Source organism: Leguminivora glycinivorella, chromosome 22 (genome assembly GCF_023078275.1).
Source record: "Leguminivora glycinivorella isolate SPB_JAAS2020 chromosome 22, LegGlyc_1.1, whole genome shotgun sequence".
Classification (NCBI taxonomy): domain Eukaryota; kingdom Metazoa; phylum Arthropoda; class Insecta; order Lepidoptera; family Tortricidae; genus Leguminivora; species Leguminivora glycinivorella.
In genome coordinates this window covers 9,484,454-9,512,360 of record NC_062992.1, presented here as the reverse complement: position 1 = coordinate 9,512,360, position 27,907 = coordinate 9,484,454, and the positions used below count along the sequence as shown (strand labels likewise).

General features: G+C 43.3%; 1 protein-coding gene across 1 annotated transcript; it reads right to left on the bottom strand.

Moving 5' to 3' along the window:
* Window positions 1-83: 83 nt before the first annotated feature.
* On the bottom strand, window positions 84-27,787 carry LOC125238102 (nucleolar protein dao-5-like). The gene is made up of 9 exons (XM_048145390.1): window positions 27,705-27,787; window positions 27,028-27,137; window positions 25,213-25,467; window positions 15,824-16,047; window positions 15,156-15,406; window positions 10,995-11,211; window positions 7,841-9,608; window positions 3,206-4,732; window positions 84-2,477 (listed from the first exon to the last, which is right to left on the bottom strand). The coding sequence occupies exons 1-9, from the start codon at window positions 27,785-27,787 to the stop codon at window positions 2,410-2,412; spliced, it is 4,503 nt and encodes a 1,500-aa protein (XP_048001347.1). The 3' UTR covers window positions 84-2,409.
* Between the last annotated feature and the right edge of the window lie 120 nt (window positions 27,788-27,907).

Sequence of the window (27,907 nt, the reverse complement as noted above, 5' to 3'; positions counted from 1 at the left end):
CAACTAGGGGCCTATTGCATAACAATTTACAACTTGTATTACAAGCGGAACTCTCTTTCTTATAAAATGAATTGGAGGGGGACTACCGCTTGTAATATCAGTTGTAAATTGTTATGCAATAGGCCCTAGACAGTGACAACCACTTGTAAATTGTAACTTGTAGCTTCGAGAAATGGGCCCCTGATGGTAGCTAATTGATTACCATTGGGCGGCTAGTATGCTTGCATGCCAACAACGTAGTATCAAAAAAAATCCATTTCGTTCGAATCTAAGTTTCTAGACTTTCAAAGAAAATTTCAATGAAATTTACAGGGGCTCTGCCACACTTGGTCGCTGTCAAGCCGATGTAAAGTTTGCTTAGAAAGAGTCTAGGGCAATCGCCATCAAATATCTGAACATTCTTAAAGCAATTCCTAAAATAATCCATACTAATATTATAAATGGGAAAGTGTGTGTGTCTGTTTGTTTGTCCGTCCTTCTCGGCAAAACGGAGCGACGAATTGTCGGGATTTTTTAAGTGGAAATAGTTGAAAGGATGGAGAGTGACATAGGCTACTTTTTATCTCTTTCTAACTTCCCACTTCCCTAAAATGGGGGGTGGAAGTTTGCATGGAGCAGTTACATAAACCCAACCCATTTTAACACTTTGTGTGCCAGTAACTGGCAACAAGTACCGTTTAGTTTCAAATATGTCTGGCATCGCGTTTAGACCTTTGTGCCCATACTCTGTTTGATCACGATTGCCCGTATTGGATTAAAAAAGATCGGCTACCTTCTGCAAATATGTCTGCGTTATCATCGAATATATTCCTTACATACTTGTATGGAACCGCGGCAAGACCACAGACATTCACACTGAATAGACTACGCTAGCTCGCCTCAGACCGTTATTGCACGATTACTAACAATAAGCACGCACACCACCCGATGTACACCTTAATCGAGATTCGATAAATCGAAACTTAACACGCGCAAACTGGTTAATTATGACGTTATCAAGCAGAAGGTACCATATTGACGCTTGAACACGACTCATGATCACTAGTATAAAGATACAAGCACGACCACAGATGCTCTGAGAGCGTTATGGCAGCGGAGTGTGGTACCTTTTGCTAGAGAACGTCACAGAGCTAAGATAATTTTGAAAATAGAACAACAAACGAATAGAACCACTCATCACGCATACCGCTTTGAAGGCACACCGTGTATGCACAGTATCGCTTGACCCTCTTAAAAACGACTTAAGTGTCTTCAGACTGACAGTTAAATTTTGTAATCATCTTTCTGGTTTCGTACTGTCTATGTCGCGAGCCGGTTTACAACACTTGTGTAATATTTTGGTTTTAAACTCAAATGGTATTCTATTCATTGGATAGCGAATACTTTCGAGTTAGGTCAATCAAGTATGGACTCTAAACTTCTAGTACTTCTAGTACAAATTTAATTTAAAGACAGAGCAATTCAGTTTAAAACCAAAATACAAATACATCGGAGGCTATACTCTGATGCCATCTAGCGGGCCGGAACTAAATATACAGCTGTTATATTTTCGAAATTTAAAAATGGTAGTAGTCACATAAGTCTGTATGCACTATGCCGACACCAATACAATATAATCGAGAGCTCACGGTAAGGTCACTTCCGATGGTGGGTCACTGCTCGGGTAAACCATGGGTGTCATTCGTTTTTTACTGCGACAAGTACTCCTTACGATTTTAAGATAAATAAGTATAAGCTAGCTCCCGGCACTTCCGTGAAGGTTTCATCCTCCGATGCTGTCCATGGGTAGACTGAGGTGGGTATCTATGACATCACGCTGCAATACCTAAGTATAAGCTATTTCACGGCTCTTTTATCTTCAACGGTTGGTGTGGTATCTCGCCAGACCCGAATAGATGTGTTATGACTCTCCGATACCTATACAGTATAAGCTAGTTCACGGCAATATCTGTCAGGGTGTGTGGTCAGACTGCAGGAGCCGTATTCCACAAGTATAAGCTAGCTCACAGCCACAGGTCACCAGTCGCACGAGTAGACCTAGATGCGTATCATTTGACGACTCTCGCTGCGATACCTATACAGTATAAGCTAGCTCAGGTCTCTACTGTCTTCAGCGTTCTCTGGAGTTTTATCTCGCCACATGAAGTCAAGCTCGCTGCGATACCTATACACAAGTATAAGCTAGTTCACAGCCATAGGTCACCAGTCGCACGGGTAGACCGAGATGGGTATCATATGACGTGACTGACTCACAGGCGCAGGTCACGTTGCGCGGGTATGTACGACGTCACTGGCGCCACGTATACAGTATAAGCCAGCTCACGGCGTGTGCGGTCAGTCGGCGGGGAGCAGCAGCAGGGCGGGGGGCGGGGGCGCGAGCGCGGGGCGGGGCTCCGCGCGCCGCCGCCGTCACTTGCCGTCGCGCGACGTGCGGCGCCGGCGCACCACCGCCGCTGCCGCCGCAGGGCCCGGCTCCACTGGAAGAAGATATGCACGTTGTCAAATAATACAAGGCCGTGGTTTCCACAGTTTGTCTTCTTGCAGAAAGTTACGAAAGTTAATATTCCAGCGTTTTAATGTAAAAATGTTCCTACGACGAGAGCATAAGGCTAGCTTGTCAAAATTTTCAGATAAAAATCGAAATAAGATGTCATATATTAAAGAAAAAATGACGAACACCACCAGTGGTGAAGGCCGGATTCGAACCGGCGTCTTTTAGCAATCCGGGCCAAACGCCATGAACCCCTAGGCCACCTCGCCACAGCGGAAGCCGTCGAAATTTCTCTTCTATATGTCATCTTTGTAAGACTAGGCGTCTTTGACCAACTCTAAGGGCAAGCAGTAGGTGCTACATAAAAAACACAAATCAAAATATTTGTTAAAATAATTTGATTTGTTCCCATAGTTACGTTAGTTTTAATGTTACGTGGCTTGACCATTTCTTTGTAAAAATGAGACACTGCCAAAAGGTAGAAAAACTTTAGTAACTGTTTCTCAAAATCAAATTTTGATACCTTCGAACTTCTTCAGGATTTAATTTCCCGTAGTATGCGTACAGTATTCAGCAAAAAGAATGGTAGAGTGAACATTAGCAAATATTCTACTAAAACGGGATACTACAAAAAATCTGTACCCGAAATAACTGGATGTCGGTGGGAGAGCTCTAAAATTAGGTCTAACCTAAAAAAAATGATAGAAAACTCACCGGCACTCCTGGTTTTCCTCCTAGCAGGCGTCTCTGGCGTCATGGGCGGCGCGCCGGGCGCCTGGCGGCCCGAGCGCCGCGTGTTCACGCCCTCCGCGCCCGCGACCGCGCCCTTGCCCTCCGCCTTCACACCCTCCACCGGCCCCTTCACACCCTTCACCACTTTCTGGCTCACCACCTTGGCGGGCGTCTTCCCCCGCACTTTACAGATCAGAGGCTCGTCGCTATCGCTGTCCGAATCCTTTTTCCGACCCTCCTTCGGACCTTCGGTCCCCGGCTGTTTAACCCCGTCGACGCGACGAGGCTTCTTCTTAGGTCTCCCGGCCGGCGATAAACCTTCTTCGCAACTGATTGTGCTCGCGCAGGAGCTTTCGGACTCTCTTCGCTTCCGTTTCGCTCCGGGGGCCGGTTTCACCGGCACCGTAGCTACAGCAGTAACAGTTTTAGGACTGGTTTTATCCACTGAGCCGCTTCTGAGGCAGTTGCGGGGGGGATTCTGAAGAGCGGGGGAGTCGGATCTCGTTTCTAGTTTGGGTATCCCGGGGCTGAGACGGGGCGTTTTGGGCCCGTCGGCAGGGCTGTTCATTTTGCTACTGGATCTCGTCCGGACGCTACTCCTGGCCACCCTCTCTAACGCAGAAGGAGACGGGGATTCAGGCCTTTTTGCGACGTAGTCCGGAGTGGGAATCTCTATGAGAAGTTGCTCCAGTAAACTTTTATCGGGGAAGTCCGCTTTCATGGGCAGCCTTTCCAATTTAGGGTCCGGTTCTTTATGTTCCTCGGAGGTCTCGCCGTTTTCGGCGACAGGTTTTTCCTCTTTGACTTCTTCCGTCGCGCCTTTCTCCTGGTTAGAGTACGTATATAGCGGCGGGCTGACCCTGCTCGGGAGGGGATCGAAATCGTCTACTTTCTCCTTCTTGGGCTCCTCTTTAACTTCCTCTGGCTGCGGTTCAGGGTCAGGGTCGCGTCGAATAGGGGTAGGAGGTCGAGGTGGATCTGGCGGTCTGCGCGGCGCGTCATCGCCGTTAACTTTTGGTGAAGGTTGGTCATGATCGCCGTGCATTTTGGCTAGCTCCGCCTCTATATCGCCCAGATCGTCTAGATCGGGCGGCGGTTCGTACCTCGGAGGTGCCGTTAAGGCTAGCCTCTCTAGGAGTTCGTCGGAGGCGGGCGGCGGGACGCCTATGATGCGATGCACGGAGGTAGGGGAGGTGGAGCGCGGCATGTCGAGTCGTTCCTTCCGCTGCGGGCCTGGAGGGCTCTGGCTGGCTTGGTTGGGGGATTTCTCTGATAAGGCGTCCATGGATTCTATGCCGGAGTCCTCGCCCTGGGCCTGCCCCGGGGAGCGCGGGACGAACTTGTCGTCGGGGCGGTCTTGCCGGTCGGTGTTGGAGGCGTGGCGCGCGCGCTCGGCGACGAGCTTGCAGTAGGACTTGTCCTTGGGGCGCTCGCGGCGGCGCGGCGGCGAGGCGGCGGCGCGCGGCGGGGACACGCGCACGGTGCCCACGTTGGTGGACCCCACCGGCTCTGTCAAACATACCGCCACTTCAAGGAGTTGTTCATCGTGATGAGATTTTTATGGAACTAGTTTTTGGCTGGGTCAACTTTTTCTTTGTTAAGGCTCCAGCAGGGCTAGCACATGATTGCCGCGAGAGTGTGTGGCCGCGAGATAGACTACCCGTCCTTATGTCATTAATAAAGTTAGAAGAAGACGTGTCATCTATCTCGCGGCGACATACTCTCGCGGCAATCATGTGCTAGGCCTACTGGATCACTTTCCGCTTTAAAGAACATCTCATCTGCTTTAGTTAGAATATGTTGTTTCTTTGAAACTATGTCTAGTTTTATATTTAACAAAAGACACTAAGACGAAAAAGTTAATCCACCAGTTTTACACAAACCTTTTGATGCTTATTTTGTAATTATAATATGTGAGTGATTCCTAAAAACTTACGACTTTTTAAACCCGAATCTGCTTAGGATGCCTTCAGAGAAAATATGCCGCATCGCCGAAACAGCTCGATCTGCATTATAATGCCTCGCGAAACAGCTCTCCATGAATATGCCTCTCCCGAGATAAATGCAAACGCGACCTCGGGACTATTCGCGTTTATACAAACCAATTTGTTAAGTGTCCCTATCTCTTTGCGAGGCAGCTCATTTTAGCGATCAGAATTGAAAGTTAAGTTTCAAACCTTATGACAAGGCATATGTTTAATTAAAGAGAAGGAAAGAAGGCAAGAACTTGTACTTTCAAGAAGCTTCATGTCGTGTCACTTACACGCATTTTTTTTAAATTACATAATTATGATGTGGCAGAAAATTTCATGTGAAAGTGTTTTTATACTTCAAGCTGCATTGGCGAATACGAATTTCATGAATCGTTGTCATTAAAAAAATAGATCCATTTTTGCAACCAGGCATACATTGTGAATTTGTGATACGTTGTGTTATCTCCAAGACTCGGATAACGCCCGTCATTTTGAAAACGTAACCATAGTTTAGGACTCTTGATTAGCCGGGATTAGCCTCGCGCGGCAAAAGTGCAATGTAGACGTGCCTCGGCCGAGGCAGTGCGTGAGTTTTGCTTGGTCGAGCAACCTGTCTCGTCTGACGGCTCAGCCACGACATTGGTCTAAGCGCGACAGCGGGGAGCGGCGGCCATACATTGGAGCGAGACACAGCGATGGTACTTTTCATTCGCACGTATGGCTGCCGCTCACCGCTATCGCGCTTAGACCAATGTCGTGGCTGGGCCGTAAGGCACGTTGATCGCCGCCTGAGCACTTACGTGCCTTGCTCTGTGTGGACTAGGCTATTCGCGATAAAAGAACTGCATCGGCCAAGGCAAATCTATATTGATAGTTTGACGTTTCTTGTCCACTTATTGTGGCACATTTCATTGTAGAAATAAGCACATTTTTTTCAAAATGAGAGGCGTTTTTCTGAGTCATGCTTATTTCTCATCAAAATAATATTTTCTTAAGGTAGTTGTGCATTGTTCATGGTTTACTCCATGCCAAATAAAGAGACACCATAGTAGTATTTGTGATTTCATTTTAATCCAACAGGACTTCAACAAGTTACATAATCATTTAGACAGTACAAATAAATATATCTAGATTTAGCTATACCATATATTTCATTAGGATAATAAACACAAGAAAATCAGCACTATAGGTGTCACTTTATTAACACCCTGTTGCTAAGTTATTAGTGAGCGTACCCACTTCTTGTCAGTAACCATGAACATCTTCAATAGTTTTTTTGTTTATATTGCGTTTCGCTTTTTACATATTTGAAAAATAAAAAGTCAAAAGAATGATTGAAGATGTTCACAGTAGCTTTCTCCCCTTACTAAGATATAAAATTGTAACAAATATGTTTCTTGCATCTTGCACTACTTTCTGCTCTAGATGCACCGGGTACTACCATGTGCTTGGGCATTTTCAGATTTTAGGCCCCCTCAATTAGTGTAACTCGCTGTCAATTTAACTTAATTATTAAGCATAAAATCTGTCTTAAAATGTACTTTTTTCTCATTCTGAATGTAGATTATCGCTTAAAGTTTATGTAATTAACACAAAAATAATATTTTGATTCAAATGTCATGCTTATCTATCGTCACAAAATTGACAGTGAGTTAATTTTTGTTAACGACTTACGCTAATTGGGGGGTCCCAAATTCTGAAAATGCCCGCTTGCAATCATCACATGGTGGCTTTGTGCATGTGACACGTGCAAGAGTCATATTTATTGATGTACTTATGCACAGTGAAGATTATACAACTGAAATACACTTTCGACTCACATCAAAAATGAAGTCATATTTACAACCTTCACTACTGCAAAATTTGTATGATGTGTGTTATATCAGATAGGTACAAAAAAGGAGCTAAGATAATAAGATTGCAAGTTTTGTCCAAAATGTCTGAAGCAGTCAAGATGCTGCTTTCATATAAATTTTATGGTCTATACAGAGATATAGTATAAAAAAATACATATAATTATAACTTGAATTATGTAAAATTGAAACTAAAGGTTGTTTTGTCACTTATGCTATTAAAATTGCACTAGTTTAAAATGAAGAACCAACCCTATACATCAAAGTAATATTGTAAACCTCAGTTACCATTCCACCTTTTTTGCTTGACGAACTTGAATCCCAGCATCTCCACCACTTGTAAAATGGTGGAGGTGCAAATTTTAAAGATTTATGTTGTTTATTCAATCGATCATTTAACAGCCAAGCCACAGTACAAGGACGACACAGTAGTTAATCTCCGGCAGCGGCGACGCGAAAGCTACCTACTGCGTTCGAAAGCACGTGGTTGAACAAAATTACTATAAATGTTACTCGACATTGTCCAAAGTAAGATGTTGTTATTTAATACTATTAACTACACGTATAATACCACATTATATCAGTCAGAAAACACGAAAATATCATTATGCATTATTCTTATCCACGTTTATCCAAATCCGCTTGCATGTGTTGCGTACATACACGACGCGCTTGTGTGCACCCCGCGCGGCGTACGTTTGTTAGAAGATTTATTACTGGTTTATACTGTGGCCAAGCAAAGGCTGTAAAGGTATCCAAAGTTTGCAATATTCATAAGCAGAGATACACACCTGGACAGGAACTATGGCTAATTTTCCTCTTCTTCTCGCTGATGAGGCCGTTGGGCGAGACAACGCCGTCCACAGTCCGTTTGAGCTTATTGTCGTCGGCGCACTTGTCCGCACTGTCGTCCGCACTGAGCGTCCGCTCCTTATGACACTTGAGCAACCTACTCTCCAACTCACTAGCACCACTAACACTCTCACTGTTCGGCTCCTCTTTGCCGTCCGTTTTATCACATTTCGCGTCCTTGTCGGGTAACTTCTTCTTGACCTCGTGGTTGTTCGGCGTCTCTCTGTAGCCTTCATTTTGGGCGTATTTCCCCTCTTTGTCTAACATGTCGTTCTTCCACTCTTTGTCGCGGTCCTTCTCCATGGATTTCCCGCTGTCGGTGAGCAGTTTGGACTTTTTCTTCTTCAGACTGTCTAAGCTTTGGACTTTGTTGTTGAGATGCTTGTAGTCCTTTGTGACTATGTGGGCGTTTTTGGATATCGTCTTCATGCGATAGACGACGTTGTTGTCGCCGGGGATCTCGGTCTTTATCGCGTCGCCCTCGTAGTGGTTGTTGAGCTTTATGCTCTTCACGTGGAGATACTCGTCCTTGGAGTTCTCAGTGGGCTCGACCGGCTTCGAGGGGGTTTCCTCCTCCCGGCGATGCTTGTCGTCCGACTCCGAGTTTTTCCTGATCTTGAGTTTCTTGTGGAGGTCCCCCGGGGCGAACTTCTTCTTCTCCTTCTTGGAGTTCTTGATGACGGCGGAGTTCCTGCCCCGGAGGGAGATGTGGAGGGGCGGGACGCGCAGCTCGGGCTCGCCGGGCCGCGGGTTCGTGAAGCTGACGTCCGCCTTGTATACGGGTTGGACGACGGGCTCGTTCTTGTCCAGTTTGAGCCTCAGCTTGATGGATTCCTTTTCTCCCGGCGACCGGGGCGCCTCGGGGGTGGCGGCCGGGCGAGGGGTGGGGGGTTTCGCGGGCTTGGCGTCGCGCACGATCTTGTCCTTCAACGTGGCGGGCTTCTCCTTCGCGCCGGTCGTCCGCGGCTTCCCGCCCTTCTGGGCGAGCGGGTCCTTCTTGCGGAACTTGAGCGGGTCCGGGCGCGAGTCGTCCTCGATGGGCGTGGTCTTGGCGATGCCGAACATCTCGGGCTCGCCGCCCTCGCGCTTGCACTGGGCCACGGTGAGCTCCTCGGGCTTCTTGTCCTCCTTGGGCGGCGGGATGTCGGCGTCGTCGCGCATGAGGGTCTTGATCAGGTACTGCTTGCTCTGCTCCTCGATCTCGCGGGCGGTGGCCTGGGAGCCGACGGTGGCGGTGGCGACGGGCGGCGCGGGGCGGGGCGCGGGGCGCGCGGGTGCGGGCGGGGGCGGGGAGCGGAAGGGCGCGGGGTCGGGGGCGGCGCGGGGGCGGAGGCATGTCGTCTTTAGAAGGCACTGGCGGCGGCGCGCTGGGGTGCTGGGCGCGCCGGGGACGCTGGGAGGGTTGGCGGGGGGCTCGTAGGGCCCGTTGAAGGGTCCGGCGATCTCCTGGAGTATCGCGTCGGGGGTGGGCTGCTCGCGCGCCTCGGTGTAGAGCAGGTTGTCGGAGATGGAGGCGAGCGCGGAGTCGTCGAGCACGTCGAGCGTGGGCTGCAGCTGGTCCAGGTCGATGTCGGGCAGGTCGGGCAGCGAGAGCGCGAGCGAGTCCCGGTAGGGCTCGTTCCAGTCGGCGGTGGCGCCGGACGCGCGCGCGCTGGCCGACGCGGCACGCTGCCGCGCGTTGTACTGCTGCTGGTAACGTTGGAACTCCTGCGGGATTTATACGGAATATAATATGTGAAGAATAGTGCATTGTGCAACAAGGGAGGTAAGGCGGACATTAAAGACGCGTGTTATTATTCACGACTGCCGCAGGCAGGAGTGAATGATAGACACAAGTCTTTAATGTCTTTATCTCCTGAGTTACACACAATGTTTTTCATCACATTTGAGAGAAAAATACAGAGGAAACATAAGGCAAAACCTTCAACCGGCGTCGTTGCGACCAGTAGTGTATCTTGATCTACATCAGATTATTCATATTAAATCCATTCTTTTGTTAACAAACACTTTTTGAACGAAAACAAACACAAAAATACTGCCAGGGTGTCCACTACTAAATCCAAAAAAAAAATCCCTGACTTTTCCCTGACTTTTCATGACCATTTAAGAAAATTTCCTTGACCAAATTTTCATTCTATGATGATATTTTTACCACGGTTGCAAAAAACAGTTTTTTTTTGTCTTAAAAAAACCCGAAGAAAAAGCATTTTTTTTAGGGTTCCGCTTCATTGTCACGCTAATTATCCTCCTATGCTCCTTTGACTAATACAAAATTGCGCCTCTATGTGACGTTTTGCGCCATAGGCTTTATGAGGAACTTCGCTTTGGATTGTCGGATCGGATAGACAGAATTTGGACAGCGACGTAACGTAACTTTGTCTTTGTCGTTTTCATGTCGCCCTAGCAAAAGCACCTACCTTATGAATGTTGAACATGGTGACATTGTGGTGCAACTTTCCAGTTAATCTGAATCACAATAACTGAATTTATTCCCGATCCCCCTCGCCATTTTGGAATATGAGGGTAGGGCACACAAAGTAAAAACAAATCTGGATTTTTCCGCATTAACGATTTTTGGCCGGATAAATTAAGGTTAAGCATGAAGATATCCCTCATTAGCAATCACTAGGATGGAGGCCAGGTACTATATTTGTCATAAAAAGTCTAAGACAATTCTAAGTTGCCTTAAAATCACTACCGGGAATCCATCTTTACTGTCATGGATGTGGCCAACCCGAGAAATCATATTATTTTTTCAATACTTTTTGATTTTTTTTCTTGGTGCCAAATTTTTTCCTGACCTCCAAATCATTTCCCTGACTTTCCCTGACTTTCCATGACCACTATGAGCTTCCCTGACTTTTCCCTGACTTTCCCTGACTTTCCAGAAAGTGGACACCCTGACTGCATATAAATTAAATTCAACGTTCAAAAAAGCATGTAAATCACATAATTGAACTAAAATTTTACTTATTTTTAATTCATTTAAATATTTTGATTTTTACCTGTCCGTCCATATGACGTGTTTAAGTTAATACCACCTGGAGCAGGCTGTATATACACATACAGGCTGTATATGTGTGCGTGTCTCACCTGGAAGCTGGACTGCGTCTTCTGGTCCATGGCGGTGGTGGAGGGCGGCAGCAGCGCCTGCAGGTCCTCGTGCGTGACGGGCTGCAGGCGCGGGCGCGGGTACTGCTTGTAGGGGGGCGGGGGGGTGAACTCCGCCGTGTAGCTCGGCGAGGGGAAGCGGGGGCGGAGCCCGGCCCCCACCGCCGCCGCCGCCACCGTGCCCGGTGTCAGCGGAGCCCTGAGGGGAAATTACGAATTAATATCCGAACAGAGTAGAAAGGTTGAAGTCATTTAATTAAAATTAGAATATGGGGAATGCACATGCAATTTATCAATATTTTCTCGAGATCAGACAGACTTCAGAGAGACTTCAGATTTATTGAAGAAATAAACCGAACTTAAGCCCTTAATTGCTATAGCCAGATGAATATTATATTTATTATAGCCTCATTTAAAGACTGTATCGTTAAGTATGAGGACAACTTTGAGTAGCCGTATTTATTTGCTATTATATTTTTTTCTTAAAACAAGACATAGGCTTAATAAGGCACATAATAAGGTTCACATTTTGTCCTAGAAACTCGACGTAAAGCAAGTGGTTTAGACAGTATTGACTTAATCCTCCCGAGTAACAATTACGATTCCGGACAAATGCTACTAGAAAATTCACAAAGTGCGTAAAAAACGATACGATTGCGAAAAAAAATTGTACTGTGTGAACCTCAACGACATATGATCCACAAAGCAGAATATCTGGACATAGTCTAGCCATAGTTATTTTTAAGAAATAAAGTTCAGGATCTGTGTATGGCGGCCATTTAGAGAATGTGGCATGGTGCTTCCTCTAACTCCGACTTTGATGTCGAATTTAACTATCATACACTGTTTATATCGATTTGGTTTAGGCACTGTTCAAACACCGTGAATGTCAATTAGACTTTGGCCTATGGCTAATTTTTTTATCTGTTTCTCTCATCCTGCTTGCATCAAAAATTTACGACAATCCGGAACGTTGCTCAAAATAGCGTTTTTTTTTAATTATATAAATTCACCGCATTTATTCTGCACTAGCTTTTACCCGCGGCTTCGCCCGCGTAATAAAAGTATTCTTATTGAAACGTTTACAAAAAATAAGACTTTCATTTGGATCCGTAGGTTTCTTTGTAGGTACATCTGTCCGTGGTTATTTCGATTAAGGTAAAGCGGGGCAATTCTCGACTGGGGGGCCATTGTAACTGATCTATTTGCTGTACGCGGTCAGCCAAGAACCTTACACTGCTTTTTGGCTGACTGTACCTTACACATATTACTATTGTTTTAAAAGAAATTCTTGCAATGATTGTAGAATTGTTACACAGCGACCACAGCGTAGGTAGTAGGTACGAATATGTATGTATTTTACCTATATAAATATTTATACTGGGGAAACTTCATACAACCCACATAGCCAGTATCTCGACGCTATGGTCGGTAGGGTAAAAAGTACTTCCTTGCATTATCGCTTACAATTTTTTCCATTTTGCTTATACTTATTGCAAACGTAAACATATGAAAGGCAAGCAAACAACGATTTTCTTACAGTACATTGAATGTAATAGTTATTACGGATGCAGGATACTCGCCGATGCCTACTTACTAATCCCTTCCCACTGAGCCACCTGCATTTTACACTGCCTAGATATCGATTGCCGACCGATTATTCCGACCCCAATTCCTATTCTTATCCCCGTCCCTATCTCTATCCTTGTCCTCGTCCCCGTCCCCGTCCCGTCCCTGTCCCCGTCCCTCCCCTATCCCTATCCCCGTCCTCGTCCCCTATTCCTATCCCTATTTCTATCACTATCCCTATCTATCCCTATCCCTATCCCTATCCCTATCCCTATCCCTATCCCTATCCCTACCCCTACCCCTACCCCTACCCCTACCCCTACCCCTACCCCTACCCCTACCCCTATCCCTATCCCTATCCCTATCCCTATCCCTATCCCTATCCCTATCCCTATCCCTTCCCTATCCCTATCCCTATCCCTAACCCTATCCCGTTCCTGTCCCTGACCCTGTCCCTGTCTCTGTCCCTGTCCTTGCCCCTGTCAAATTATCATGCTAGGAGGTGAACTTTGAAAAATCCTTTCTTAGTGCTCCTCTAAGGAACTTCCGTGTCAATTTGAAATCTCTTGAACCAGAAGTAAAGATAAAAACTAAACCTATACTTATGGCTATTTTGGATATTTTAACCCCGTTGCTCAACAACAGGGGAGAAAATTTCTTTTCCACCTCATTAGATTTTAAAATCGTTGTATTTATCGTGATCAGCGACCCGATAAACCATATAAACGATACCCATATTGTGTTTTCGACTTTACCCCCTTTGCACCCCTTTAGGGGTCAAATTTTCAAAAAACCTGAAACATGTATTTAGTCATATGTCTTTAGGAATCCTCCTGTGAAGTTTCGAAAAAAATAGTCAAACTAATCTTGTGTCCCCATACAAACTTTGAACCCCCATTTCACCCTTTTAAGAGGAGAATTTTGAAAAATCCTTTCTTAGTGCTCCTCTACGCCATATAAGGAACCTATGTGCCAAATTTTAAATCTCTAGGACCAGCGGTTTCGGCTGTGTGTTGATATGTCAGTTAGTCAGTCAGTCAGTTTCTTCTTTTATATATTTTTTGATATTTAAACCCCATTGCACTATAACAGGGGAGAAGGTATTTCACTTCCGCCTCGTTAGATTTTAAAAGCGTTGTATTTATCGTGATCAGCGACCCCATTAATCATAAAAACGATACCCATATTGTTTTTTGAATTTATCACCCCCTTTTCACCCTTTTAGGGGTTAAATTTTCAAAAAACCTGAAACACATCTTTAGTCATATATTTTTAAGATCCCTCCTGTGAAGTTTAGAATAAAACACTGAAACTAACATTGTTTCCCCATACAAACTTTGAACCCCCATTTGACCCCCTTAGGAGGCGAATTTTGAAAAATCCTTTTTTAGTGCTCCTCTACACTATATAAAAAACCTACGTGCCAAATTTGACATCTCTAGGACCAGCGGTTTCAGCTGTGCGTTGATATGTCAGTCAGTCAGTCAATATCTTCTTTTATATATTTTTTTGATATTTAAACCCCATTGCACCACAACAGGGGAGAAGGTATTTCACTTCCGCCTCGTTAGATTTTAAAAACGTTGTATTTATCGTGATCAGCGACCCGATAAACCATAAAAACGATACCCATATTGATTTTTTGACTTTATCACCCCCTTTTCACCCTTTTAGGGGTTAAATTTTCAAAAAACCTGAAACACGTATTCAATCATATGTCTTAAGGAATCTTCCTGTGAAGTTTCAAATAAAATAGTCAAACTAATCTTGTTTCCCCATACAAACTTTGAACCCCCATTTGACCCCCTTAGGAGGTGAATTTTGGAAAATCCTTTCTTAGTGCTCCTCTACACTATATAAGGAACCTACGTGCCAAATTTGAAATCTCTAGGACCAGCGGTTTCGGCTGTGCGTTGATATGTCAGTCAGTCAGTCAGTCAGTCAGTCAGTCAGTCAGCTTCTTCTTTTATATATTTAGAAGTACCCAATTGAAAAACCATGAAGAGGACTCTTAAAGAATATATTTTGGCAGCATATTAACCTTTGTTTGTTGAAATCGTGCAAACAGTCATTGAAATATTCTCAAATTAAGCCAGATAGGGGTTGTCCGAAATTTATTTGCTAGACCTTAATGAAAGTACCATAAAGTCTCTAAAATAAAATAAAAATTAGACTTTCTTATATCAAATAGTGCTTACCAATACCTTCAGATCATACTCTCGGAACATAATAATATAAAATTATGCACATGTCAACATTTAGACAAGGTTTGTTTTGTCCTTATACTTATCGATACAGTCCTTATTCCTTAGGTAATACATTCACATTTAAATAATGTACAGATCGTAATTAATTTCACATGCATTTTTTTTTATAGCCAGATGAATAAAGTATATAAAATCGTCGAAATTTGATAATCAAATCTTCGTACTCGCAGCGCGTTAGCGACACGAGCACACTCGAGGCTAATAGAAAATATAGAAATCTAAAGCAGTCGAGAAGGGTATAATTCTGAGACGGTCTCCATACCCTTAGAAAGGGCGACCCTGGGCAGACTCGGTCCCCTAAACTGACCTGTAGACGGGCTGGTGTTGGTGCAGCGGCGGGCGCTGCTGGGGCGCGGCGCGGCGCGGGGTGTGCGCGGGGTGCGCGGCGAGGGGCGCGCGCGGCGCGGGGCGCGGGGAGGCGGGCGGGGGCGGGGGCGGGGCGGGGAGCCCAGCGCCGCGGCGTGGGGGCGGGGGCGGGGAGGCCGGCGGCCGCGGCAGCGGCAGCGGCGGCCGCGGCGCGCGGTACTCGAACGGCGCGCGCCCGACGGCTAGCTCCATCTGGAACGAGGGTTGGCTGTTAGGATGCTGAAGCGAAAAAAGAATACAGATCATAGGTATTTAGATTTTCATATTCGTCGTTCTGCAGAAGGTCACGCTGGGAGGTATGAACTCAAACTTTCCCGATTCCATTGATTCTATAAATTTTAGCAAAGAGGATCGATTATTATAGAAAATTACTGTCAAAGTAAAATGTGTTATCACAGTGCATAGATTTTGCACAATTTAGCCCATATTGTTAGCTTGATATGTGTTAAAATGACAAATTTCAATATCAGCGACATCTAGCCGAGCGTTCCCCAAAGGTGTAACGCCATCTAGGCCACCGTACCTTTTTCTCTAGGGCTTTGAGCTACGTTTTTTTCTTAGACTTAACCGTCTATTCGGAGTTACATATGTCTTTGGTTTTAGTCTCACCTGTCCGTCTTGACTGTCCAGCTTGGCCGTATGCGGCTTGGGCAGCTTCGGCCTTGGCGCCGGGGCTGCGGCATCGTTCTGCAGTAGATTCACCAGGAGCGGTGACGACATGGCCACGTTAGGGGGCGTGGCCTTGGCGGGGTAGGGCGGGGGCGGGCCCGCGAATGAGGTCGAGGGGCGGGGGAACTCTGACGGTGGGCGGACCGTCGCGGGGCCTGGGATGCCTGTGGAAGAAAGAACAAATTAGCGTCGATTTTATCATACACATGTTTCCAATACAAAAATCAGTTAAACATGTACACAGTTTTGTTATAGTCCGAGACGTAAAAATCTGTTTTAGGAGGTATAATTCTCCAAAAAAAATTACCTTTGCCAGAAGACTTGTTGGCGAAGTCTGTAGGCCTAGCTCATGATGGCCGCGAAAGTATGTCGCCGCGAGATAGATGACACGTCTTCTTCTGTATTCATGACATAAGGACAGGTAGTCTATCTCGCGATGACATACTCTCGCGGCAATCATGTGCTAACCCTGCTGTTGGTGTTGTGATATATGTTTTGTCTACTTGCCTACCTTTTGAGTCATAATGTAACATAGCAACCTGATGCTCTTAGACTACGAATACTACACGAGTAGACAAGATGTATAAATATGAGTTTCGTAGGTACTAACACAATTGATGCACATGTATAATATCATTATTATCATTGTTAATACTTCCTAGTAGGTATCTCAGAAATAATAGTTATTTGTTATACAAGGGGGCAAAGTTGTATTTTAACGCCGAGTGTGGAATTGAAAAACGAGCTAGTGAAAGGATTCTATAGTTGAACCACGAGCGAAGCGAGTGGTTCGAGAATAGAATCCTGAACTTGCGAGTTTTTTAACACACGAGAAGTAAAATACATTTGCACCCGAGTGTAACACAAAACTTTTCCCCTCACTATAGCGAGGAAACTACAACGCAAAAACTGCGTTTATCACTGCTTCCAGTAGTTCCACAGGTGGTAAATCATCTTTATTACTAGATTCAACTACTTTTATCAATTTTAAAGCAGTTAATTTGACTTTATTCAAGGTCAAATAACTTTACTCACTAGTGAATAAAATGCGTTTTTACTCACTGGTATTAAAGGACAAAACACGTGTTTCCGAGCTAGTGAGGGGAAAAGAATATAATTGTCTGATTATCTGTGACTATTGAAAATGGTACTAATCTAGCATGGTTCAGTGTGCTTAGCCGAATGCAGAAACGCTCACGAATAATATTTCTTTCGTAGCTATCTATCTCTATCGCTCTTGCGTATTGGCGCGACAGAGTCAGACTACATTTCTGCGGCGTTTCGCGTCGGCTACGGGGCCAAGTGCAAAAGGTACAAAGGACTTCGTGAGACTTGTACCCCTTGTTATTACTAAAACAACAGGTTTTATTAAAATGACTCAGAGGCAAAATTTGACCTACATTATTAACCGACAAAGAAATCTCAAAAAGAGGAGGTTATCAATTAGTCTGCATGTTTTTTTCTGTGACTGATTGACCCTGACACGTAATAGTCATCAATCATCATCATTTCTATAATCTAGATTTATTAGTGTTCTTGTCAGTGGACTAATCACTTAATCATTATCTTGCTTACGTAATACTGTATCGCTCTCAAGATGACGCACTAAGTTGCAATTAATAACTTTAATATTTAATGAACCTACGGTTGTACTCACGTTATTATATCGCTACTGCTGCGACTTATTTCGGGACAATTTTGGAGGCCCCTCTTCAGGCATAGCGGCGCGCTCAGTGCTCGGAGTTTAGCCGTCGCGTGAACTCCTATATGCCTGAGGGGCCTCCAAAATTGGCCCAAACATGTCGCAGCAGTAGAGATATAATAACGTGAAGACAATCGTAGATTCATTAAATATTTGAACATATACTTTAATATTATGGCAATGCGAACCAGTGCACGCGTCTTGTCAATGAAATCTCTGTATACTCTATAGACGAGACAGTGTGTTAACAATTGAGCAAAGAGGATCGAGTATTATAGAGAGTTACTGTCAAAGTAAAATGTGTAATCACAGTGCATAGACTGCCATCTCTCGACACAGGCTTAAAACTTTTGAACTTCAGTTTTGACAATTTGGTCCATATTTTTTGCTTGATATGTGTTAAAATGTCAAATATTAATATTAGCGCCATCTAGCCGAGCGTCCCCCAAAGGTGTATCACCATCTAGGTCACCGTACCTTTTTCTGTATGGTTTTGAGGTACGTTTTTTTTCTTAGACTTTATCTGTCTATACGGAGTTACATGTCTTTGATTTGAGTTATGGTTTTTGTGGTGTTTTTTTTTGTACTTATTCCGACCATGAAGTCTAAAGTTCTGATCTTCTGGCGCTTTAGCACACCTTGCATTGTCGCGAGCTCGCGAGCGAGTCCATATATCGAGTGCGACTTCAAGTATGGACTGGCGGGCAAGAGTGCCAGTTGTGCTAGACCGCCTGATGTCATACATTGTCAATTATTTAAGTAGTTGAGTACGTCTATAATGTGAAAGAATTAGCTCAGCAGTTCTCAAAAAGTTTGTACAATAATATAAGGAAAAAGTTAAACTTGTTTTTATTAATCCTATTTTGTTACCAAGATTTTTTTGATGAATTGAGATTTTAGTAAGTTTTATTTCGTCATTAAGGTTTTCTAGTATCTATATTTTCTTAATTATAACAATTATCTTGTATATACCTCACAAAAGTCGACTCATACTAAATGTTGGTAACAAAATAGGATCAATTAAAATTTGCTGACGTGGCTATGTAGTATGTACAAACTTTATGAGAACTGCTCAGCTATTCCATGGAGTTGATGGATGTTGTTTAATGCTCAGGTTAATATTTAATAAAATTTGTCATTTTAATAAAATCTATGTAATATCTTACAATAGATATACTAATTTACATAAATTGATTGAATAAGTTATTATTACAAAAATGTATGTATTTTTTTGTGTAGTTTTTCAGATGAAAATATTTATAGCTGACCCGTTTGCCCGTTTGTGTAGAAAAATATTTCTTTCTTGTTAGAATTTATTACGAAAGATACATTTATTAGTGTCATAGACACTAATGAATCTTTTCGCGAAAATAGCAAAGACCTTATCATATTTCAAAGGCACCGATCACATTATCTAAAAGATGGAATGTATGACCTCTAGCCACCCACGCTATGAAACTTGCCAAGAGAAATGCAATCGGGAGATATCAAACCGACGATTTACTTCCAGGCACTTGAAATTCTTGCGTTTTGTACACTTTTTTTAAGTCACTCACGTTTGCTGGGGCGTCAGTCTTCCGTGACCACGTGAAACATTGTTTCTTTATTGACATATTATATTTATTTTTTATTCGATTTTTAAGTAGGCAGTTGTAATTAAACACAGAAAAATATCAGTATTGTCGCAAATAAAAACATTAATTTAAAATAGTTATTAATTTATTTATTTTTATTGTACTTGTGATTGTACCTTATATCGTCTTAAATAAACGAATTTATTATTATTTATCGCGTTCAACCAGTGGTTTTTTAAAAGTCGACAGTTGAATATTTTTACCAAAAAAATTTGTTCCAGATTTTATGCCGAGTGCTGACTTTACTTTCTTTTCACCTTTTCACAGGTACACACTTTTCAAATAATAGTTATCAAAAAAATTTGAGTTTATCTTGTTTTATCAACATCACAAGAGTTTTTATGGGCACTCCTTGCGTCCATCATCAGGCCAACTTATATTATGTAAGCATATTTTCAACTTGCTTTCTCTTGCACTATTGCTCGTTGGAAATCAGGAAGAATGTTACTTGCAAGATTTGATTACAAGCAGGCAGAAAGGGGGCAATGTAACATTTCTTTTTTCCTCAAAAATGGTCGATACATGGTGTATTTTGCCTCTCCGAGTCATTTTAATAAGGGTAGCTATGAGATCCCGTGATCCTACGCGAAAATGGTCTAAGAAGACCTTCCCTCGATTTCAAGTTGATGAAAAATGGCATTTACAGATTTTGGAAAAAACATGTATGTTTGTAACTAAGGCATTTTTGACAAACTTTTTTTTTTAAGCCAATCGATCCCATTCCTATCCAGGATCAAAAGCTTGTATGGGACCAAGAAAAGTGATAAATCGTAAAAAACTTTTCCAGTATATTTTGCATATGCGCTCATTCAGTGTAGAGCGATTCTTTTAAGTTTTTACCAACCATTTACAAACTTTTGCAATTTTGTAACAATTTTCCAAGCAGCACTTTATGGATTGATTGTATGTAGGAACGTCTTGTTGGACATGTACGCGTAGAATCTTGCCTGTGTGGTCAAAGGTCAATTATTGACTTCGCAAAGGTGTGAGAATTAAAATCTTGATATCCGATTGAATATAATTATGTGATTGCATAATGCGAAAACTGATTGTATCTCCTTCGCATTTATGCTAATTTTATGAGCATTATATTTTACTTGCTGTAAGAACTCTTAGCGGCAAGCCACAAACAGGCGACGCACGTCGTAAGTTCCGTGTGTGGCTTGCCGCTTATAGCAATAGTAAGAGACCCTGTATGTATGTATATTAATAGTATTTTTTTTTACTGCGCTCTGTCTTTCTTTTATTCCCTGCCCTTCGTCATTTTGAGATAAGGTGAAATTTTTTAAAGAGGTGAAAAATATCAGAGTTAAGTTTTATTATGATTGAGGTAACTATGACCACCATATACAACAATCGTTGATACTCTAAGTAATTCGAGACAAACCTAGAAGAAGATACCAGGATACAGGCCATATCAGTTGTTTTTTCAACTGTTTGCCCGAATTATATAAATAATAATAAAGCGTCGGTTGGTGTCACATCATCTTTTAGATTAAGGGGCTGACAACACCCAACTGCTCAAAATTGATGTTACTTGCGCAGTTTTTTAAGACAAACTAATAGTTTCAGTAAGGCAAGTAAATTATATGTTATTATTCATTATATTTCAACGAACATAGCCGTACTCGATACACGATTAAACGAAATCGGCTCGATAGAAAAAAATTGCAAAGATTGGTCTCGAGTTCGCCATTAAACGGTTCTATGTCGTTCAATTATTCACTTAGTTATCTTTAATTCAAATTACAATAACAAAAATATACATATCTAAAACACTAACGAAACATATTGCACAAATAATGCGTCTTTCTATTTTATTTTAATATTTTTCCGTACTTTTCGTACCTAACCGCCCTGTTTTAGTGACATCGCGCTCTCACTTACTCCCATGCAAATAGACAGTGTACGCTAGAGTCAAGGTCATTGGGTGTTGTCAGCGTCTTAAATTGTCTTAAAGGGCCTCTGCGCTGTTGGCTTCGACCCCACACACGCCTTCAAAATATCCGGGACCCCATGGTCGCGAGATAAACGAAAGACATACAAATAATATTTTAAGTTAAACTATTATATAAACGATTAAACATTTAAGTTTAACCTAATAAGGTTTTCATGAAATAAAACTATGGAAACGGATTAAATCGCGTATAATGAATTTAAATTTATTTTTTTATTTATTTATTTTTTATTTCATGAGTAACTATCGCGGTAACCGAAGACAATACTAATAAGGTTTTATTGCAAAAATTAAGGAAAATGTAAAAATGCAGAAAAATGCCAAAAAAAATCTCTACAAGTCAACCATTGTGTCTAACGGAACATATACGTTGGTGCATGAGAAATTAACAAGTAATTGAGCAGAAAAATATACATATAGGTACATATAATTCATTATTCTATTTCATTTGTGTTCAAATTAGTATGATAACATCAATCCCTTTTTAAGGGACTAAGGAAAAACGTTTTTTTCCCTAAATATATCATGTTATCAATCCAACAAGGAAGATGGTCTCATACAACAGACCGCGTGTTTTTTTGTTTTCCGTTAAACTCGACACATCGTTAGGTTCATTATCAACCACCCGGTATATCACATTTAGTTATTTTCGAAAAAAAAAATGTTATTCATCGTTTTCATCAGAACTCAATAATAGTTATTTGTTTTACAAGGGGGCAAAGTTGTTGTTTAACCGCACGTGCCAATATTGAAGCCCGAGCAAGCGAAAGATTCCAATATTGAACCGCGAGCGTAGCGAGTGGTTCAAAAAGTGAAATCTTGAGCGTTGCGAGGGTTTCGAGGCACGAAGGTTAAACAAACTTTGCCGCCGAGTGAAACACAAAATTTTTCACCACACCAACACGAACAAAATACTGACTATAAAACATCAAACTAAATCAAATCTATCAATTTGTTCAATATTTATAATTCAAAATCATCATTTATAGGTAATTTCTACCAGCCAGCTCAAGATATCAAGTTAAAATTTGTATGAAATTACTTTGCACTCTTGTGGATAAAATGCAATTTTGCTATCTGTTTTCGAATAGCAAAGTAAACCTTTATCAGTTGGTGTGGTGAAAAAACATTTGTATATTAACAATTTAACACGTGCATTGGTATTGGTATCTTCTGCTCGTGGATATGCTGTGAGAAGTTACATTTTATTAGAAATAGCAGTTCATAACTGACTGTTGCCTGTGTGGTGACGGGTTAAGAACTTCACCACCCCCTTTTTTCCCGTGGGTGTCGTAGAAGGCGACTATGGGATATGGGTTAAATTGTGGCGTAGGCGAGAGGCTGGCAACCTGTCACTGCAATGTCACAGTTTCGTTTTCTTTCAACCCCTTATTTGCCAAGAGTGCCACTGAAGCTTTAGTAGTTTCATGTGTTCTGCCTACCCCTTTATGGGATACAGGCGTGATTGTATGTATGTATGTATAACTGACATTCAAATCTCAATCTTCCTCAATGTATGAAGTGGCGCAAGTAGTTAGATCTAATATCACAAAAGGAAACATAAATAAGGTGGTCTTTATTTGTGTCGCTTAACTTCAAACTTGGGTAAATCCATTCTGCTTTAAAGTTGAATATACAAAAAATATAATAATGATCTGAAAGATAATCAACCTTACAGTAGAATGGATTTACCCGTTTGAAGTTAAGCGACACATTTATATTTCCTAGTACTAGATTCACTCACAATATTAGGGGGTAGATGTTATGCGGCAATTTCCCGTCTATGGGGCAGTGTTGGGGCTCTTGAAGTTGTCCGGGGAGGCTCCTTGTATATCCATCCCACTGGTCTTACCTAGAGTATTCTCCTTTCGGTGTATGACCCTGGCCTGCGTCACGCTTCTGTCCATGGGACAGACTGTGTTGGGGCTCTTGAATTTGTCCCGGGGAGTCTTGTATATCCTATCGGTCTTACTAAGCCTGTCCCACTCGTGTAGGTATCGAACTGTAAGTACCCCTCGCGAGGGGCAAATCAGTAGGGCCTCACGGGCGAGCGGTGACGCGCGCGCGAGAGTTGTTCGTCGCACACCTACGTACTGATTCGACCGCTGTCACAGAATTGATATTTTATCGTGATACTATTCGAAACCTCATTTGTTTACAAAAATAACTAAAGGGCGTAATTAGTCAAGGCCTTTAAGTAGGTAATATCAGGCCTGTTTCAATTAAGGTATCTATCTAAGTCAGTTCAGTACGCCTAAGTAGTTACACGCGAATTTATTTGAATTAAACCTACATTACATACCACTAAGACATAAGTATCCTAGGTTTATTTGAGTATAAAAAACCGGCCAAGAGCGTGTCGGGCCACGCTCAGTGCAGGGTTCCGTAGTTTTCCGTATTTTTCTCAAAAACTACTGAACTTATCAAGTTCAAAATAATTTTCCTAGAAAGTCTTTATAAAGTTCTACTTTTGTGATTTTTTTCATATTTTTTAAACATATGGTTCAAAAGTAGAGGGGGGGGGCGCACTTTTTTTTCCTTTAGGAGCGATTATTTCCGAAAATATTAATATTATCAAAAAACGATCTTAGTAAACCCTTATTCATTTTTAAATACCTATCCAACAATATATCACATGTTGGGGTTGGAATTAAAAAAAATATCAGCCCCCACTTTACATGTAGGGGGGGTACCCTAATAAAACATTTTTTTACAATTTTTTATTTTTGCACTTTGTCGGCGTGATTGATATACATATTGGTACCAAATTTCAGCTTTCTAGTGCTAACAGTTACTGAGATTATCCGCGGACGGACGGACGGACGGACGGACGGACGGACGGACGGACGGACGGACGGACGGACGGACGGACGGACAGACAGACATGGCGAAACTATAAGGGTTCCTAGTTGACTACGGAACCCTAAAAAGTAGTAAGAAAATATTATTTTTTAAAAGGAGACAACCTTGATATCGTCAGAAAAGGTACGAGTTACGCGATAGAAAGAGAGCGCACTTGTACGTGAATATAACTGTAGGCATTTAGCGTTGCGCGGTCGGAATTTGAACTTTATAGTATCGTAGCATGAGTCGTTATTTCTTTAAGTGGGTTTTTAGAGAGGGCTTTCTGTACTTGTACTAATATGTATTCTGTGGTCTTACCTAGAGAAAAGCGCTGATAGCCTTGCGGTAAGTACGTGCGACTTTCGTTCCGGAGATCGCAGGTTCGAACCCCGGCTCGCACCAATGAGTTTTTCGGAATTTATATGCGAAATGTCATTTGATATTTGCCAGTCGCTTTTCGGTGAAGGAAAACATCGTGTGGAAACCGGACTAATTCCAATAAGGTCTAGTTTACCCTTCGGGTTGGAAGGTGAGATGGCAGTCGCTTTCGTAAAAACTAGTGCCTACGCCAAATCTTGGGATTAATTGTCAAAGCGGACCCCAGGCTCCATGAGCCGTGGCTAATGCCGGGATAACGCAAGGAGGAAGATGATGGTCTTACCTAGAGTGTTCTCCTTCCGGTGTATGACCCGGGCCTGCGTCATGCTCCCGAAGGGGATCTCGCATCTGTCCGACGTGGGAGTGGGTATGCTCTGCGGCAGCTTGCTGTCCATCGGGCAGACTGTATTGGGGCTCTTGAAGTTGTCCCGGGGAGCCTTGTATATCCCACTGGTCTTACCTAGAGTGTTCTCCTTCCGGTGTATGACCCGGGCCTGCGTCATGCTCCCGAAGGGGATCTCGCATCTGTCCGACGTGGGAGTGGGTATGCTCTGCGGCAGCTTGCTGTCCATCGGGCAGACTATGTTGGGGCTCTTAAAGTTGTCCCGGGGAGGCTTGTATATCCCACTGGTCTTACCTAGAGTGTTCTCCTTCCGGTGTATGACCCGGGCCTGCGTCATGCTCCCGAAGGGGAACTCGCATCTGTCCGACGTGGGAGTGGGTATGCTCTGCGGCAGCTTGCTGTCCATCGGGCAGACTGTGTTGGGGCTCTTGAAGTTGTCCCGGGGAGGCTTGTATATCCCACTGGTCTTACCTAGAGTGTTCTCCTTCCGGTGTATGACCCGGGCCTGCGTCATGCTCCCGAAGGGGAACTCGCATCTGTCCGAAGTGGGAGTGGGTATGCTCTGCGGCAGCTTGCTGTCCATCGGGCAGACCGTGTTGGGGCTCTTGAAGTTGTCCCGGGGAGGCTCGGCACTGGTGGAGGCTCCATCGTCGGAGAGGAGGCGGCCGATACCGCCGAGGCCGGACAGCAGCTCGGCGTTGGGTTGGGTGCGGGAGGTGCTTGCATCTGGAAAATAAAAACATGTTAGATCGTATATTGTGTACATATCGTCACTACTTTTAAAAAATCTCGTATCTCAAGCTGCTCCTCAAAGTTAAAACGCAATAAGTCTATATGCATTCCATACATACTTACTACAATTTTCTTTTCATTGACAGAAGAAGATACAAGTTTTTTTAAAAGTAGTGACGATATTTTTAATGACCAGTTTAGAGTTGAGAAAAAAATATTTTAACAATTTCCTATAATGTTGCTGCTAATGTAATTACTGACAAGGTATTCAGCAATTGAGTAGAGATATCAAGTAAGCAGAGAGCATTGTCTCCGTTGGCTAGGTCACCTTCAAAGGATGAGTGAAGATCGGGCGGTCAAAAGGGCCTACTTGGGAAGACCGAATGGACGCCGTCCTGCTAGTCACCCAAAATATCGTTGGGCGGATAGAGTGGAGTTTGAACTCCGTGAGCTCGGCGTCGGCGAAAGCTGGCGCGATACCGCTCAAGACCGAGCAAAGTAGCGTGCTCTCGTGTTGGAGGCCAAAACTCATTTTGGGTTATCGCGCCAGCCAAGTAAGTATCAAGTAAACGCCAGAATGCGTTGTTGTGGCTTCAGTTGAGTCACTACTGGTAGTTGCCCTTTTAGAAGCATAAATAAAATAAATAATAAATATTATAGGACATTCTTACACAGATTGACTGGGGCCCACGGTAAGCTCAAGAAGGCTTGTGCTGTGGGTACTCAGACAACGATATATATAATATATAAATACTTATATACATAGAAAACATCCATGACTCAGGAACAAATATCTGTGCTCATCACACTAATAAATGCCCTTACCGGGATTCGAACCCGGGACCGCGGCGCAGCAGGCAGGGTCACTACCGACTGCGCCAGACCGGTCGTCAAAGAACATAAAGAACGCACATAACATAAGGCTGCCTATTCATTCACAGTTTGTTCAGACCTTTAACGGCTTGGAACCTCTGCACTCTACTGTTGTTTCAACTCTGTTGTAAGCTAAAAACCCCCTCTATTTACGCACCCGCGCAGTCAGTCTGGTTGAGAGCATAAAATAGACGTCAAGCGAACGGAACACGAGGTACTAGTCTTGATACTTAACTTACTTTTCATCACATCCGCACTTAAAATCGTTCTTCCAAGGGAATAATGAAATGTCTTGTACCGTACTTAACTTTTTTACATCTATTTACATATTTTTTACATTGCGAGTGTGATGAAAAACATGGTGTGTAACTCGGGGAGTATGAATACTACTAACTCGAGTCTTTAACCTAGATAACCCTAAATGCAAAAAATCTTACCCCCGGATTTTTCGGGATATTTTGGTATATTGTCACCTACTCACTAGAAAAATCCAAAAAAAAAAGAATCGGTGTTATAACACCTGGTAGGGTTAAGTGGGTTAAATCGCTCCGGCAAGCTGTCGCGATTTAACTTACTCTCGTTAGTAATATTCAACTTCCTCCCCTTGTTGCACAATGTACTATTACTTGGCAGAAAAGACAGCGGCACTGACAGTCTCACTTGACATACTACGGTAGCTACCTTCATCCGTGTTGATCCGCAGCTCGGTGCCGTGCTGCAGCCGGAGCGACACGGCCTGGTCGCCGTCCAGTTGCACGGAGAGAATGCCGAGCGCCCGCAGCTGCGGGGCTCTTTAGAGATGTGCCAAACCGAAAATATCGCAAACCGGGCTGAACGGTTTGATTTTCTACGTAAACCGGTTTCAACCCGGTTTGACCAAACCGAGTTGCTACGACGGTCCTTAGCGTATTAATGTAGCGGTTAGGTTTGGCCCGTGTGAAGCGATTCGTCAAAATTAAACACGAATCAAGTCGGTCGGGTTGAGTCGAGTCGAGTCAAGTTATGCCCGAAACACATTATATAACGTGACGCGCGATATATCGACTTAAAAAGCGTCACAATTAAAGTTGTGTTTGAACAAGCTAAACTAAAACTAAGTTAATGCAAATAAATATATTTCATTTCATTTCATTTCATCAAAATATTCGTAATGGAGACAGAATTCACAGAATATCGGCAACGGCAGAATAGCGGGAGCATTTAATTATAGTTGTAAACTGTTATATTTTCCCATTTATTATTAGGAAAAAGAGCACCATCTGTTATTATAATTGATTTCAAACCAAAGCGCGCACGGCCGGGCGGACCGCGAGCGTGTTTCAGATTCTGGCCGTGGCACCACTTCCGCGCGAAAGTACAGCTGTCCTGCTTGCACTCGCTGGCTTGCAGTTCCGATGCCGATATTGCCGGTTTCGTTATCAACATTTTCGAGTCGAGTCATGTGGGAGTGGGACCGATCGGTACGTTCGTTCGGCTGCGTTCCGTCTGCTCGTTGGAACCGGTTTGGTGAACTGTCAAACCGAGTCGGGCCGAGTTGAGTCTAACTCGATTTGAACCGGGT